The sequence below is a fragment of the Barbus barbus genome (assembly GCF_936440315.1).
Source record: "Barbus barbus genome assembly, chromosome: 21".
Taxonomy (NCBI): domain Eukaryota; kingdom Metazoa; phylum Chordata; class Actinopteri; order Cypriniformes; family Cyprinidae; genus Barbus; species Barbus barbus.
Window position 1 is genome coordinate 15939015 of NC_136749.1, and position 16722 is coordinate 15955736.

General features: G+C 36.4%; 1 protein-coding gene across 1 annotated transcript; it reads left to right on the forward strand.

Annotated features, from left to right (window-relative positions):
- The first annotated feature begins 4041 nt into the window (after positions 1-4041).
- LOC306887506 (14-3-3 protein beta/alpha-A-like) lies at positions 4042-16463 on the forward strand. The gene is made up of 6 exons (XM_079445270.1): positions 4042-4149; positions 6040-6345; positions 10195-10318; positions 12665-12828; positions 12969-13064; positions 15387-16463. The coding sequence occupies exons 2-6, from the start codon at positions 6052-6054 to the stop codon at positions 15444-15446; spliced, it is 738 nt and encodes a 245-aa protein (XP_079301396.1). The 5' UTR covers positions 4042-4149; positions 6040-6051; the 3' UTR covers positions 15447-16463.
- Positions 16464-16722: the final 259 nt, after the last annotated feature.

A 16722-nucleotide genomic window follows, 5' to 3' on the forward strand; every position in this document is an offset into this window, starting at 1 on the left:
GCTGGATGCTTTTGTCCATATTAGGGATTTCCTGGTACTTTGTAAGTTATTACTTCAATATGAGTCTGTCTTGCACTTTCTAAGCCCTCCAGCTTCGTGTATGTGTATATGTCGTCACATTTCCCTTAAATAAACATTACACTAAAAAGGCCAAATACAATTATATTTTGTATTTTTACACTGTGTAATATTCTGTTTATCAAAACCAATAAATGTCATAAGTTAGTGTTTTTACGTATTTTTACATTTATTCCAAAATAATAACAAAAGTAGTAACAATACAAAAAAAATTTTTGTCAACTGATGTTCAGCTGTTCTTTTTAACTTTACCAGCGGGTGTCGCTGTTGGACAATTACTTTATACATACTAGTCACATTTACGCTTTTAATGTCATATTTTGTAATACTTGCATTGATTTTTTGTAATATCGATAATTTTCTCATCCATTTTTTTTTCTCTAAAGAGTCTCCGCCTCCCTTGCCTTGACTGATGGCAGGCAACGACTGATGACAGAAGCCGTACAACACACAAACATCAGAAATTCAGTATCTTAAATTATGATCCTTGCGGCTTTGAGGTTATGTACATTTTTGCAGGTTATTTTACATTAATTTCATGCATGCAAATTAATAAAGTGATGAATGGAAATTGGGCAGTTCAATTAAGTATAGAATTTTTGAAAAGCTAAAAATTAAAATGGGCAAATGTGGGATCACCGTGAAATGAAATGTTTTTTATTACAATTTGTAGGCTATAGCCACAGTTTTACTACAAATAGCATGCTTAAACTATGGTGAGTGTAGAAAAACGTTTTATTTGTTGCAAAACAATGTGTAATTTTCATAAGTTTTGTTGCAAATAATTTTTACTGTTATTTTACAAAGAAAAACGGTAGTAATGTATTTATAATATTTATAGAAAACATTCATTGTTAGAAAATATCATTTATGTCATGTACTGTAAATGCTCTAGGCCTACAAGTTTGAGGCATTAATTGTAACATTTGTATATACACAACACCAAATATTTTGACCATACTTTCTTCTTTCACAGCAGGAAAACATTTTGTGAGAGACACCAGGACTGCAGCTGACTGGTGCAGAGATAGAAATTGGGATGGAGAAATACAATTTCCCAGTGTCCTTTCACTGGAAAAGGAGGAACAAATTGCATGCCAAAGCAAATTGCAGAGCTGGATGGGTGACATGATGAAAGTTCTCCGGTGGAATTTTTCACTTTTGTATTTTTGGAAAAAAAAGATTATGAGGTGTTCTGCACAGAAATGATTGATAAATCAAAGTACAAAATCTTCGCCAGATTTGAGGAAGAATAAGTCATCATAAGTCATAAAAAATCAATCAATGATCAATAAAAAAATCAATAAAAACTTGAGTGTCTCAATTACAATGGTCTCATGATTATTTATATATATATATATATATACACACACACTTCCTATATATTTGTCTCCATTTCTCACTATTAACTTACTATTGACTTTTGCCTCAAACTCCTAATTAGCCTACTGTTCAGGTAGGGTAAGATGTAGAATATGGACCGGTCACGTATAATACGGCATTAGTATGTACTTTATGAGTACTAATAAACAGCTTATATAGTAATATGCAAGCTACTAGTTAATAACTAGTGTTACATTAAATACATAAAAAATATGTTTGTGTGTGCGAGCGCGTGTGCATATACAGTATTGGCTAGCGGCAGCTGGGCACTCCTTATCTGTGTGTATGTTCTTTATGGCAAAATACTTATGCAATTTAGCTTATTGGGTTCATATTCTGATCGCATCAGCTTGCTGGTATATAATATGCATAATCAAATCTTTCATTTAAAAATAAACGGCGACAAACGATCGTGACTCTTGGCACTAACTCTGGCAGCTGATCCATAAAAATGTATTATAATAATAATACAACAACTACAACAAAAAACACCACCGCACGCCACTGAGAACAGTGTAGTTTTTACCGAGCAAACAGCAAAAACAGCGAGAAAAACCATGGCATCTGCCACGAGAAATCTGGCAGCTGCCAGAAACGACCTGGCAGCTGCCACGAACTCTGGCATTACAACAATATAAGACACGTACTTGAGTCTACGACAAGCGCATAGGAGTTATGAGTAGTTTCGCGTTTGTGATCGCTGTAGCGCCACCTATGGGCCGATTGGGGTGAGTCTTTGATAGGTTCTCCCCAAATTGAGGTCTATCATTTGGCCAAGTTTCAAGTTTCTAGGCCTTACGGTTTGGTTTGCACATTCTGTTTTACGGCAGAAAAATAATCATAATAAAAATCCTAACAATTACAATAGGGTTTCAGCACTTCGTGCTTGAACCCCTAATAATGAATAACAATAAGCCAGCTTACATCACCTGATATATTAGATAAAAATATGCAGTAGCCTTCATTTATTGTCCCAAAGATCCACTCAGCACTAATGAAGGATGTTCTTTATCATCAAAGGGCTTTTGTGAAGCTATGCCGCTGTAGCATGGATTTGTCAGTAGTCGGCCCTATTACCTATTATTTTCATTCTAATTCGCTTATATTTCAATATATTGTAAATCAGATTTTTGATATATTTATTTGTGCTGTGACCAGTGCAGCTTTTTATGTTCCTATTGCTCAGCAAGTTTGCTGCAATATTAATGGAATGTTAAGTTATGACAGGACCTCTAAAGCAGATTTTGAGTCAACTTAAAAGTGACAAAATTGGATTATATGTGATATACTAAATAATTTTAAAGCAGTTATTTTCATGTGTGCTTTCTGAGGAAATTCACAGTCAGGCCTTACAGTGCATAAACAGTACTTTATATATATTCTAATTGTATTTTATCTATGTCTTTTTATTAAAAAATAACAATAATAATAATAATTATCTGTACTGCGTTAGGCTAACCAAGACTTGTAATAGCACTTGCACGTTGTTGCTCTTTTGTTGGTTTTGATTGCTTCTTATGTCCTCATTTGTAAGTCGCTTTGGATAAAAGCGTCTGCTAAATGACTAAATAAATAAATAAATAAATAATAAATATAGCCTAGAAATGTGTATGGTTTGTGTATCACAACATAGTGTCCGATGAAGCCACAGCTTACCTAAGTGTGTGACTCTCTCAAGTTACTTTGAACTGTCAGGCTCTGAATGCTGTACTGGGGTGTGACTTTAAGAAAACTGAAAAACCTGCCTTACTAGTTACATTGCAAACTCGGTAATCACTGTTCACATTTCAAATGAAACTGCTGTTGCACTTGTTAGCACACACACACTGGTTGCACAAGCGCTTTGGTCTCACTGTGGACTTGCACCTATAATACAGACTTTTGCCCTGAAATAGGTTACTGAATTCATATCTGATGGGAGGACATGTGACAATGTAGAAAATAGACTAATTCCCCATGGAAACAAACTGGAGTAGTGCAGAAATAGCTCCTCTTCAACCAAGCAAGCTCAGTATGGCCTGTTCTAATTTTGCTCACGATGGTCTCTTCACAATCGCCATTCCATGATTTTCAGAAAAACGAAATTCATTACAACTGCCTAGTTGCAAATAGAAATATTTAGGTATAGTTCAATTCAAGAAACCTAACCAAATTATTTTTTTGTTGTTGGGGATTTTTAGATTATACTTTTAATGACACAATTTGGAAGCACTGAATTATGTGAGGGCCCTCATTAAGCAATTTTCTAAATATAAAGATTGTCATTCATAAGCTATACAACCATCTTATTCATGTGCACGCTTGTAAACATGGAACAAATTGACTCATCGCGATACTAAGCAGTTAATAATACACTTGACGTTCTTTTCGGAGTTAAACGTCAAATTATAATGATGACACATAACCTAAACGGATAGATCTTGCTGGTATAATTTATGGAAACTGAGGACATGGAGGGAAAATGGTGCACCACTGAATCACGAACTGGCTCTCGTGCAATCACAGACAACTTGAAGTCAGCCGTCGCCTTGGTTACCTTTGACGTCACGTGGCCCAGCCTTGTCTCGGCTCCTGGGGCTGGTCTGATTGGAGGGAAACCCCGTGGATTAGCCCGACCGCCGTGAGAATCAGCTGTGAGCCGCGGTTAGCTTAGCTCCGACAGGACCGTCGTTATTCACAGACACTCAGGTAAGAGAATTCGCTAGATCGGGATACATGCCGTGCTTATTGGTCCTGTTTTTGCTGTTTTATCATTTGCGATGAGGAATGAAACTCAAACGGCGATTAACGATGCAAAGCACAGGACTGAATAGCTAGTGATGCTAACGTGCTGAAAATGAACAATAAGATCTAGGCCGCCCCTTTTTGTTTCTTCTTTGATATGTTATCTTATGTGGTCGAGCTTTCAGTTAAAGATTGCGGCTGAAATGAAACGTTTTAGGGTGTAGATCATACTCTGGTCATCAATTGCAGTTTTGTGTGTGCGTCCTTGTGTAAAATAGTGTTTCGGTGTATTTTTGGTGCTGAAACAAGCTGAAGCTTTTCTCATGTATCTAACGTTATCCTCAATTCTGCCACTGTTAATTCAATCAACTTTCTCCTGTTATGGTAACGCATTTAACGACTCTATCCATCTTCGATGGTTTCAGGTACCGTAATTCGGTTGATATTATCAGACGAGCTTCCAGCATGTCTTGTAATCGAGAGAGCCGCATGACAAAAATCGCCTCCATTTGCTTTATCCGTGTTATCGACACACAGAACTTGTGCAAATCATTAAAAACGCATCGGTGGTGTCTTGACATTACAGATAGCAGCGGTTTTCTTAGCTGTGAGGTCAGTCAGCCATGGAGATGGGCAGGGCAGACCTGCCTTCATCATATGGCTTAGCCTACAAGCTAACTTGCTTTTTAACCTGAAAGCAGCGGTAAAATATATCACCATAACATTTTAGCTTGGCACGTTTGATGTAGTGCGGAGCAGCGCTGTTGTTTGTATGCAGTGCACAATTCGTAATAAAACACGGCTGTAGTCTGATGTTGCTGGTCAAGTCACCTAGTGAGACAGCGACGGATATTTTAGCGCATGGCAACTTCGAAAGGGATAGTTCACCCAAAATTATTTTTATTTGCTTACCATTATGTTTCAAAAACTGCTTTACTGTATTTCGTGGAACGCGTTCATCAGAATTTGACAGACTAACAGCTTCAGTCGCCTTCGACGAACACTGAGCATGTTTTTTCCATACAATGGAAATGAATGATGACTGAGGCTGTCAATCTGCCAAATATCTATATTGGTATTCCACGGAAGAAAGAAAGTCATGCGGGTTTGGAACGGCATAAGGGTGAGTTCAAGATGACTGAATGTTAATTTTTTCGAGGATAAACTACCCCTTTAAGGCATAATATGTAAAGCGCGTGAATGGGTAGCTATGGGAACTGGGCGTGGTTGTCGAGAACAGCACATCCGCATATTTCTTCGCACTGTAATGCGACCCTGGAGGGCAAATAGTATAACTTTTGTTTTCCGCTGTGCGCAAAATTGGCCGCTAGAATTTTTTTTTTATCAGATCTTTTGATGTTTGCAAAGTGCTTTTTGGTTCCTTCCGTTTCTCTTTTACTTTTTGATATTACAATTATTTCCTTAATTTAACTAGATGAAAGTAATGGTGCGCATAGATAGCACCGATTTGACCGTTTGTTGTAGATTTTCTGTTGTATAATGACGAAAACAATGTTATGTATATTTTATTTATGTAATGTGCATGGTCAGAAGTGTAGCACAGCAGCACATCCTGTGATAAGCCAGCATAATTGATTCACTGCTATGGAATTTTTCAGCACTTCTGCAAGGATGATTGTCCAGTTTTCTTGCATATATTCAATAATAAAAAATGACAGATAAATATTAAGACGTGTGTATGTGTGTGTGTGTGTGTATGTTTGTGCAAAGCTTCATTAAAATTAGATTTGTCTAAAACTAAACTTTCAGGGTAGGCTTGTAAGTAGCCTGTTACACCTAAATGAACCAGATTCGGTGTCTGTCTGACTGAACTCTGTAACTCTTTCTCCCCAGCACTGAGCAGCTATGGACAAGAGCGAGCTAGTGCAAAAAGCCAAGCTGGCCGAGCAGGCAGAGCGCTATGATGACATGGCAGCCGCTATGAAGTCTGTCACTGAGGGTGACATTGAACTGTCTAACGAGGAACGCAACCTGCTCTCGGTGGCTTACAAGAATGTGGTGGGTGCCCGCCGCTCCTCCTGGAGAGTGGTCTCCAGCATCGAACAGAAGACGGAGGGCAGCGATAAGAAGCAGCAAATGGTCAAGGAATATCGGGAAAAGATCGAGAAGGAGTTGAAGGAGATCTGCAATGACGTACTGGTAAGGATCTTACAACTGAGATAATCCCAGTCGTTTTTATCCTGACCCAGGGATACGCGCAATATACACACATTTGCTCTTGTCCCTGTTTCTTTTTTCCAAGTGTTGGTGGGTGAGTTGATAATCCTGCTTGCGTTAATTACTCATCATGAGCAAGGCCCTCTTTGAGCCAAGCCTATTAGTCCAGGCCTGATCTCATTTGTTCCAGTGCATGCACAGGTGTCCTTACCTTGGGACAGTTATTGTAGCCCTGATGACAGATTTAATGGGTCAGGGTCTATTTAACTTGTTTCAGCCTACAGAAATGACAGTTTTTATATAGATTCTGTAGAGCATGGAATTCACATTGCGTAGACTTTATGTAATGTGGTTCCTAAACACTTGCCTTACATTGTGCAGAATATATATAAGGTGTACTATTGTTTGTGCAGAATATATATAAGGTGTACTTGTGCTTAAAAACACTATGCCGTTATCTAAAAAGTGTCCTTGTGTCATTTGGGAAGAATTAGAGATCCAAAAAAGCTAGAGCATTTTGCTTGATACAGGCTCCAGCTGGTCTAATGCCTGTAAACTAGTATACTTTGAATTGGAGGTCATACACAGAAAGTGGGTTCACAAAAAGCTGTGAAATGTCTATAAATTTAAAGTCGTTGGTAATCCACTTCTATAATGCAATGGATTTTTGAGTGTAACAGTATACTCAATGTAAAATAGATTAATAAAATAAAATAGACAGACTTAGTGAATTTGCTAAAACATTGGTAAGTTATTTATTTGTCAGTTAGTTAACATTAAATAGCTTGCACATTTAAGTAATGGTAGCAGAACAGAATTTTTTTTTCTAAATGTTTAGGATAATTTTTAGTTGTTTTTTTATTTATTTGAAATTTATTAAAAACATTTCACAATGTTTGTGTTTAACGTATATATATATATAAAAAAAGTTGTAATAGTAAAAATAGTAATTAGTAAAAAAAATATAAATTTTGAGTTGTGGTAGTAACGTATCACCAAGTCCTTGAACATTGCAGAGAAGACATGAGTTTTAAGTCCACTTCAACTCTGTAAGCCATAAGTGAAGTCCCCTGAGAAACATACTCACTCTGAGGCTTCGGCCAATGTCTGAGTAAGTGAGAGAGGCTGCTAATTAGCTTTTATCAGCTGCTTGGGTGGGAGAGAAGAGGCTATGTAATGAGGTGTGGGAAGTGAAGAGGCCTTCAGAGAGCATGAGGATGGCTGAACTCCACAATATGGCTGTGGACCAAACATGGGCACAGTACAACACTTAACTACAGCTGCTTGTCGATGAGCACGACTTTTCGAACGGACAGTATTTGTTTTCTTATCTTTCTTCTTCATCAGGTCCTGGTGACGATGAGCTCAAACCAAAGTAGAATAAGTATTTTGCCCAGGCTTCCTGATGTGTTTGAAGGGAAGGGATAAATTGATTTGTGTGGATATAGCATGAAAGTGGCTGAAGGCCAGAGTGCTGTGTTACCGCACAGTTTGAGTCACCTCTAATCCCATAATGACAGCAGCTGAGCTCCTGTTTTTTGGGGCACTGACCTGTAGCTGTCCACATTACAGCCAAAGGGGCTTATTACTTTCACTGCTTTTGCATTTAGGAGAATGAAACGATGAAAACGACTATGATGTCATGTGAATTCCTACATATTATGTAACTTAATGTTCATTTAGTACTTTAAGACCCTTACACTGCATCCTACCCGGGCATGATAGGACAAGATTTCAGTGGCAAGTGTTTTTTCTCTATGCAGAAAGCAAAAATGCTGTGCAATGCAACAAAATCACCGCCAATTAGAAAAGTACATGAACATGTATCTCTCTGTTTTCACACTCATAATGCAAAAATCATGCCTATTTACTTAAGTCAGCTTTTCTCCAGCATCATTTGTGTCAAATTAAGAATTTGCTATATAATATTATTATATTCTAATTTGTTTGGCTTCTAAAACACTAGTGTGAATGTAATTTAGACTCAGACAGTATATCACAACTAAAAAGCGGGTTGAGACCCCTTTAAAGTTCAGGTACAAGTCAATTCACTGACTTTTTTTTCTAACTTAAATTTTCTTAGGAACATGGTTTGGAGTGCTTAATTTTGAACTTTCAAAGTGCATTAGATGGAAAAATTTAACTTTAAAATGTAGATTTATTATTATTTTTTTTCTAAGTCTTCATTTGTCTTTTTATTTAAATTTATAAATATCTAATCATGGACTTCATATCGCAATACTATTGTATTGTGATATATTATTGTATTTTGATATCCTTACAAACCTAAAATGTTCATTCAGTTCTTTTTTTTTTGCAATTGTTATCAGGGCTGAAATGTTTAAATTATTAATGTTTATTGCTCTTTAATTCCTTTCTCCATCTCCTTTCAGAAACTGTTGTCCTGTTGCGTTTCTTTATGTAGTATATTAAGAAATTACATGTCTGACATAGTTATGGTGTGGTCACATTTACTATAGCTCAGTGGGGTTTTTTATTTTTTATTTTTATTAGGCGAACTTCAGTCATTTCAGTAGCAAGTGAATGGGAATTTTGCGGGAAGATGAAAGATTTCCCCACACAGATTTCACAACGGTCACACAGATTCAGAAAACTGCTTGATTTGAAAGTGACTTCTGTTTGACCTGAGCTTCATACATCACTACACTGATGACAATAGACAATTTTCACAAAAACTATTTTGGTAATGTGAACATAGCTTTATATTGTTATTTAATATAGAAGGGGGTGAGTGGTAGTTGGCAAATCACACTTTATTATCACTATCTACACGTCAAATGAAAAGATAAAACCGACCTCACCTGACACAAGCTGCTGTGATCTCCCATTTGCATGTCTCGACTTGATAAATATGATGGAAAAGCAGATGCTTATGCAAACCCATAACTGTGTATCTGTTAGCTTAGAGCTACATTATGGACTCCCCACCATTGAAAGCACAAGTAGGCCATTGGTTCATCAGTGACATGTGACTTAACAAGGTTAAATGACTAATTTGAATTGGAATGCCTAAATGATTCCTCTGATTATGGAAATCCCTGCATCTTTTGCACCTATTCAGCCATCTTGTGATTTTGACCTTTGATGTAATCAAGGTCACAAACCTATGAGATGAGAACATATATGCTCCATATTTATTGGAGTGACCATGACAAAATCAATTTGCTCCAGTAAGACTTCCTCCATCATTAAGGTGGTTTGTTAGGGCGTCATTGGAGAGTTTAAGGATGCTTGTGTTGAAATGACGAGCCTGTGGTTCTGTTCAGGGTGGCTACAATCAGGCCAGTCTAACTGTGAACAAGCCCAGCAAGCTCAATGACCTAGTTCCACGAGCTCTATCTCACACAGCATAGTTAATTTTCCCATTCTCCCCTTCCTCCCTCCCTGCAACAGAAAGTCTCAGAAGCATCTGTGAAACTACAGTCCTGCCACAAGCCATCGGGCCTCTGTCAGCCCTAAAGGCAATCCAAGGTTGTTGTCTAAATACACCCAGAATGCTGAAATTCTAGAAACCACATTTTTGGGTCTAAGTGAAGGGTCTTTTACTGTGAAGGGTGTTTACTGTAAATGGCATCCCGGTGACGGACACATTTTGCTCGAGAGGTTTCATGGTTTCACCTGGGCCTCTTTTTGTAACATATCGGCAAACGAGTTTTACAGAGCTCTATCTTATGTTCATCTCTTTACTACTGTTGACTCTTGTTCTACTCTGGACTACTTCCGCCTTTCCTACTACCACACTGAAACCAGGACATGAAACTGTTTGACAAACCGCTAATATGGATTTTCTCTTTTGTCTGTGTGTCACAGGTTCTTCTGGACAAGTACCTCATCCCAAAGGCGACCCCGGCTGAAAGTAAAGTCTTCTATCTGAAAATGAAAGGCGATTACTATCGCTACTTAGCAGAGGTGGCTCTGGGAGAGGAGAAAAGCTGTAAGCCATTCTCTTAAGTTTATGCTTAAAATGAAAGGGAAAGTTAATCCAAAAATTTACTCACCCTCGGGTTGTTTAATCTAAACCTGCATGACTATTCTTTTCTCCCTTTTTTTTTTTGGTCCTTAAATTGGAAGTTACTGTGGTCCAGTATTGTTTGTTGTGTACTTTGACTTTCAGTGTAAACAAAATATATTCTTTGTTCAATTAAGTGTTAAAAGTTCTGAGGTGAATTTTGTAAATTTAACTATACTAGAAAGATTGAGATGGATGTCTAGCAACCCCTGGAGCTCCTTATATCATTAAATCCGGTTAACAATGTCAGGTTGCATTAGCTAGTTAATCATGTAGGCATTTGAACAATGCTGCATGGCTCTCAAAGCTGCGGTAGTGACTAGTTTCCACCACCTGCCTATGAACGTACTAACTTCTGCTAAAAATGTAACATTTCCGCAAAATGTTGACACGAAGCCAAGCTTGAGAGGAAGTAAGGGGGTGGAAATGTCTAAAGAGGATCTGTTTTTGGGGGGGTGGTGAGCAGTTGTGGCCCATTCATAAACTTTGGCTCCCTCAGTGAAAAATTCAATAGTGAATGGTACCATGTCCCAAGTAGGTTTTTTTTTTTTTTGGACAGTCATGAGTACTTTCATTCAGCAAAGATGTATGAATTTGATCAAAAGTGACACAAAAATCTTTTACTTTGTTACAACAAATAAATGTTGTTCTCTTAAACTTTTTTTTTTTTTTTTTTTTTGCTCCAAGGAAAAGTTTCCATAAAACTGTTTTTTTGTTTGTTTGTTTTATGAGATGATAAATAATAAGAACAATTGTTTTTGAGCTGCAAATCAGCATTTTAGAATATCTGAAGTGTCATGAGAGACTGAAGAATGGAGCTTTGCCATCACAGGAATAAATTACATTTAAATTATATTAAATAATTTATGATATTAGTTATTTAAATTGTTGCAGTATTTCACAATATAACAATTGTCATTTTGATCAAATAACTGCATCTTTGGTAAGCATGAGACTTTCAAAAAAAGGTAATTACCAGACACTGTTCACAGGCTGGTTCTATTTAAAGCAGATACTATATAAACCTTGAAATGGTTTGCTCTCCATTGTCTGTCTTGGTAGAGTCAGAAAGGAACAGGCCTGCAGTGTGCATAACAGGAAGAATCTTGCGGCAGCCTTCCTGTGCCAGGAGGTTGACAGGCTCTCAGGGTGTGGATTTAGGATTCAGTTATGGTCTTTAGGTCTACAGGGGAAACGGTTAGCAGTCTCATTTCCTTCCTTCATTGGAACAGGTGCAGACATGTGATTCCACCCACCTTACTGAATGAATGAGAGCCTGTGTGTGGGTGGAGCTCCAGAGCTGCTTCACAGCTTGTCGGATTCCTGTTCCGTCTTGTTAAGAAGGAAATGGAATATAATTCCCTTTTTATATTGATTTGGTTCTCTCACCGACGCCATCAGATCCTTAGTTCTCAGTGTACTCTTAGTACAAATAGTGTTGACTGAAAGGCCCTAAATCACTCTAACAGTGTGAAATCTTATACCTAGTGCTAAGTTGTTAGCAACACATTCTGAAAGTCTTGAGGATTATTAAGAGATTTGTGTCTACTAGCATCAGAGTACAATCAAAACAGAAATGGCCTCTTGAAGAAACGATTGTGGCTCTTCATATCTGCCAAGTCATGGGTGACACAGTGAATGCAGAGCAGAGGAAAATAACTGAAAAATAATTTACACTGCTATTAAAATGGCAAAATAAAAAAAATTGTAAATAGTTTTATCATTTTAAATGGTCTTTTGTTGTTTGATCAGAATAGCTCAATTCTGACAGAATGTTTTCTTGTCATTTTAAAAGCGCCTAGTGCTAAGCTTTATAACACTTTCTAACTAAACTGTCCTAGCTGGAATGTGTGTGCTTTAATGCCCCCTAGTGAAAAAAGTCATTTCACTGGTTAACAGAAAGAAGTGTTCATTCATGTCAGCTGAAAAGACTTTTCTCTTTTTTTTGTTGCTTATTACTTATTTAACTTTACAATTTACTTAATTCAAAGTTCAATGAAAAGAATAAAGCAAAATCACACAAGTTGTACTCAAGTTTAAATATTCATCACATTAGTACAGATGTGAGTGTGATATTGCTTTTATAAAATAATTCAGTGCAAAGTTTCAATTGAAATTTCAATTCATACCTCAGTTTCAGTAACATTTTAGACATAATATAAACGGTTAGACAATTCATTCTTTAAGCTTATTATATAAATGTTGTTCAATTATCATCAAATCTTGCAAATAGGCAATTACATTGATGCAATTTTCTCTTTGTATCTCCAGCTATCATTGCCAATTCACAGGAGGCCTACAAGGATGCCTTTGAAATCAGTAAGGCAGAGATGCAGCCCACACACCCCATTCGTCTGGGCCTTGCGCTCAATTTCTCCGTATTTTATTACGAGATTCTCAACGCGCCCGACCAGGCCTGTAAGCTTGCCAAAACGGTAAGGTTAACCCACACGCACACAGGCTAATAAACAACATTAAGAGTGATACCCACAATTATATTTTCAATTCAAAATATTATCATCTTATGCCCATAACTTCTCCCTCATCTTGTTCTTGGTTGATCTTTTTCTCCTAGGCTTTTGATGAGGCCATAGCAGAGCTTGATTCACTGAATGAAGAATCGTACAAAGACAGCACATTGATCATGCAGCTACTGCGGGACAATTTGACAGTGAGTTTCTCTTTAGTAGCAGGTTAAATTGAGACAAGTTACCCTGTTAATTTAGTCCAGTTACTAAATGCATTTTTGTGGGTTATAGGTCACTGATAGATTTTAGGCCCACACAAAGAATGATAACTGTTATCCAACTAATGTCCACATCAGCTAAGGGTAACATTCTGTTTGTTGGAAACGTGCTAGAGTAACATAATCTGCCATTTTAAATCCTCGGGTTCTCTAAAGTCAGGTGAATTCTTATTGGTTGTCAATGTTTTTATCATTCATCAGCTGGAATAAATCATTCCGATGTAGCTAATGTATAATGTTATAACTATAGTACATAGACAAATAGAATAGATTTCACTATTTTCAAAAATTACTTCTCTCTTTCTCTTTTACGATGTGTGTATAAAAATATATATATATATGTATGTGTATATATATATGTGTGTGTGTGTATGTATGTATGTGTATATATACATGCATACACACACATTTGTGTTAATTTTTTTTTTTTTTATGTGACATTTATACTTGTATACATTAATTTATAAGATATATGGTACACCGGGGCTAAAGGCGACCCTGGGGTAAAAGGCGCCTTTGATATTATTTTCATCTAAACCACTAGATGGCACAAAAACGTGGTGTAGCACTTTCCAAAACATCTGCTTTTCAAGATGCACGTGTATATCTGTCTGATTTTTGATGCGATCGATTCTGTGCTTACTTGATCTAATATTTTATGTTTTTTTTAAATGTTGTAGATTTAAGTAGCAAATGAGAATCACTAAAATGAATGCATGTATTTTCAGACAAAGGTCTTCATGATTTTCAGTTACAGTTTTTAAATAACGAAAGAATATGTAAAAGTATGGTATTTGGGGTAAAACGCACCCCTGCTGTTGGGGCTAAAGGCGCACAGTAATTAACATGATAATTAATAGATTGCTGACATTTCCATTTGTTCACATGACATGGTTAGATTCAGATGGTAAATATCATATATTATGTTATAAATATCATATATAGGCCTATTATGTATGTGTCCATATTAGAGATATTTACCATGTTTAGAATGAAACCATCATATTTAAAAAAAAAAAAAAAACATGATATTAATCATATCATTTGTTGTTACTACTGTAAATATATTTTCAATTATTATTGGATCTCCTTGAATACTTTCAGAATCTTATTAAAATTATTTTATTTAAAATATATTTTTATATTAACAGTTTAATGACCTATATTTATTGAATAAAATTTTATTTATTTACTTTTTCAAATTAAGCAGAAAAGAGTACAAACTTTGCTAAAGTGATTGTTTTTAACAAGTATTAGCTTAGACATTATTAAACAAAACATTATTTTAGCTGAAGTATTTGTATCACTACCGTGTGCCTTTTACCCCATGCTGGTGGGCCTTTTACAAAATAAACAACTTGATTTATTTTCACACAAAATCTGTTGCTCCATTAATGTTCAATACAACGTATATATTTTTTTTGGAAATTATACATTTTAGGCACAGTGAATAGTACATTTTATCTTAAGGTGGGCCTTTAGCCCCGTTGTACCCTATGTATATGTGTGTGTGTGTGTATATTATTTATATATATATATATATATATATATATATATATATATATATATATATATATATATATATATATATACCACAATACATTCTTGTCTTAGGACAATTTTGAAAAAAACGTTTTTTGATCCACTTCAAATACTGACACATATTTTTATGTAGAGATATGTGCACGAGTTACCTCAAAAAATAATTGAAAGACACTTTAATTTAAGCCAGGACAGGTCAGTTGAATAAAAAATAATTTAATAAATGATACGTATTTGTGACTTTATTTCATGTTTTAAGGTCATTGCGCACTGAATCCGAAACGTGAGGTCGTATTTATTTTTTAACTTGTGAAAATTTCGGACTCCGTGTGCAGTGACCTTTACTCATCTGCCACAATAATGCAAATGTCATTGAACTGTTCATCGGCTTGACTCTAAAAAATAACATTAAATCCCAAATCAGTATTTTGTTTTAAGGAGCAGTACAAAACCATTCTATGACACATATTTACTCTGACATATTATGCATGTTTACACCAGATAATAATTTATTAATTTTAAAGCTGAGAACAGGATTTCTTTAAGCCAGCACTTTAAATGGTTTATTTGCTTTATTTCATTTAAGTTGCAGTCTGATTTATTAGCAGTTTAAACCACTTTTAGACTAGTTAATGGCTAACTAGGAGCAGGCGTTTTAGGTGTTCTAACTAATGACTAACTAGTGTCCTATCCTCCGTTTCACAGCTGTGGACTTCAGATAACCAGGGTGACGGCGAGGACACCGAGGAGGGCCGGGAAAACTGAGTCTCGCTCTGTCCGTCCTTCCCTTGTTATTCACCTGCCATCGTTCCAGCTCACCATCAACACTGAGACCACCTCATCGTCAACTTCTGTCTCTTTTAGTTCTTTTACTCTCGCGCCTTCCTTGCTTTGTTCCTTTCCTGTCATTGTGGGGGTTTTTTTCTAAGGATTTGTGTAATGGGAGATGGGTGGAGGAGTTAAATAGGGGGCGGGTGGGCGTTGGGATGCGGCCCGGGGAGGGGGACCGGGAGGGGATGAGGTTTGTCTGCTATTAACCTTGTTTTCTCCATGGGGAGCTCTAGGTTGTCACATTAGCGTGGAAGAAATGCGTGTGAGGCAAGTTCTCAGCTCATGCAAAGTTGCAAGTTAAACCCTTTTGTTATTCGTATACTGTATGTAAATCTCTGTCAAGGAGTCATTTGTCATTATGTACACCTGCAGTTTAAGCGTCTGCATTTTAAACAGCCCTTGTCTTCGAGTAGAGGTGAGGATAGCAGTGCTAGTCTTTAGCTAGGAAAGAAGCAATGGCAGCGTCACACATCATACAGTGAACTGCTCGCTCACACGTCCTGCAATACGATTGGCAAAAAATAAGTTACATTCCATTTATCGTCACTTTCAAGTTTCTTATTCCAGGCGTTTGGTGCCCTGCAAATGGTATTTACTTATTCCCTGTTAATTACGAGGTATAGAGGACCCTAAGAACAAAGAGCACATATTGCTTCGTACTGTTACTGTATGATTGTACAAGCAGAGCAGTAGGAAATACTAGTGTGATTTAGTTCTCCAGTAAATGGTTTGTTTTTGTTTTTGTCCTTTTTCCATTCATTTCTTTTGATACTTGCCTAATTTGCATGTGGCTATGAAGTAGTTAATATGGGGAGGAAAGGGAGTATTGTCAGGCTGGCTAGCTTTGTGTCATGTCTCTGGAATTTTCATACAGAACACCCAAGCATAAATGTTATTTGGAGGGAAAATATGTAATTTCATGTAAGTGGATTAAAAAATAATTTAACACAATGATTTTACTATGTGGTGTTTTTTATTATTATTATTTATTTTAGTTCAAATGTGATGTGTCTGACCATATTAGGATATGTAAAATCATGTAAATCAGATGTAAATGCATTCAGAAGAATTCCTTCTTGGCATCCTAAAATCATAAATTTAACCTAAAAATAGTCATCAGGGAAAAACGTAAGGAATGCTGCTGTTCAAAAGTTTGTGGTCTTTTTTTTTTTTTTTTTTTTTTTAATTCAGCACAAATTAATAGAATACA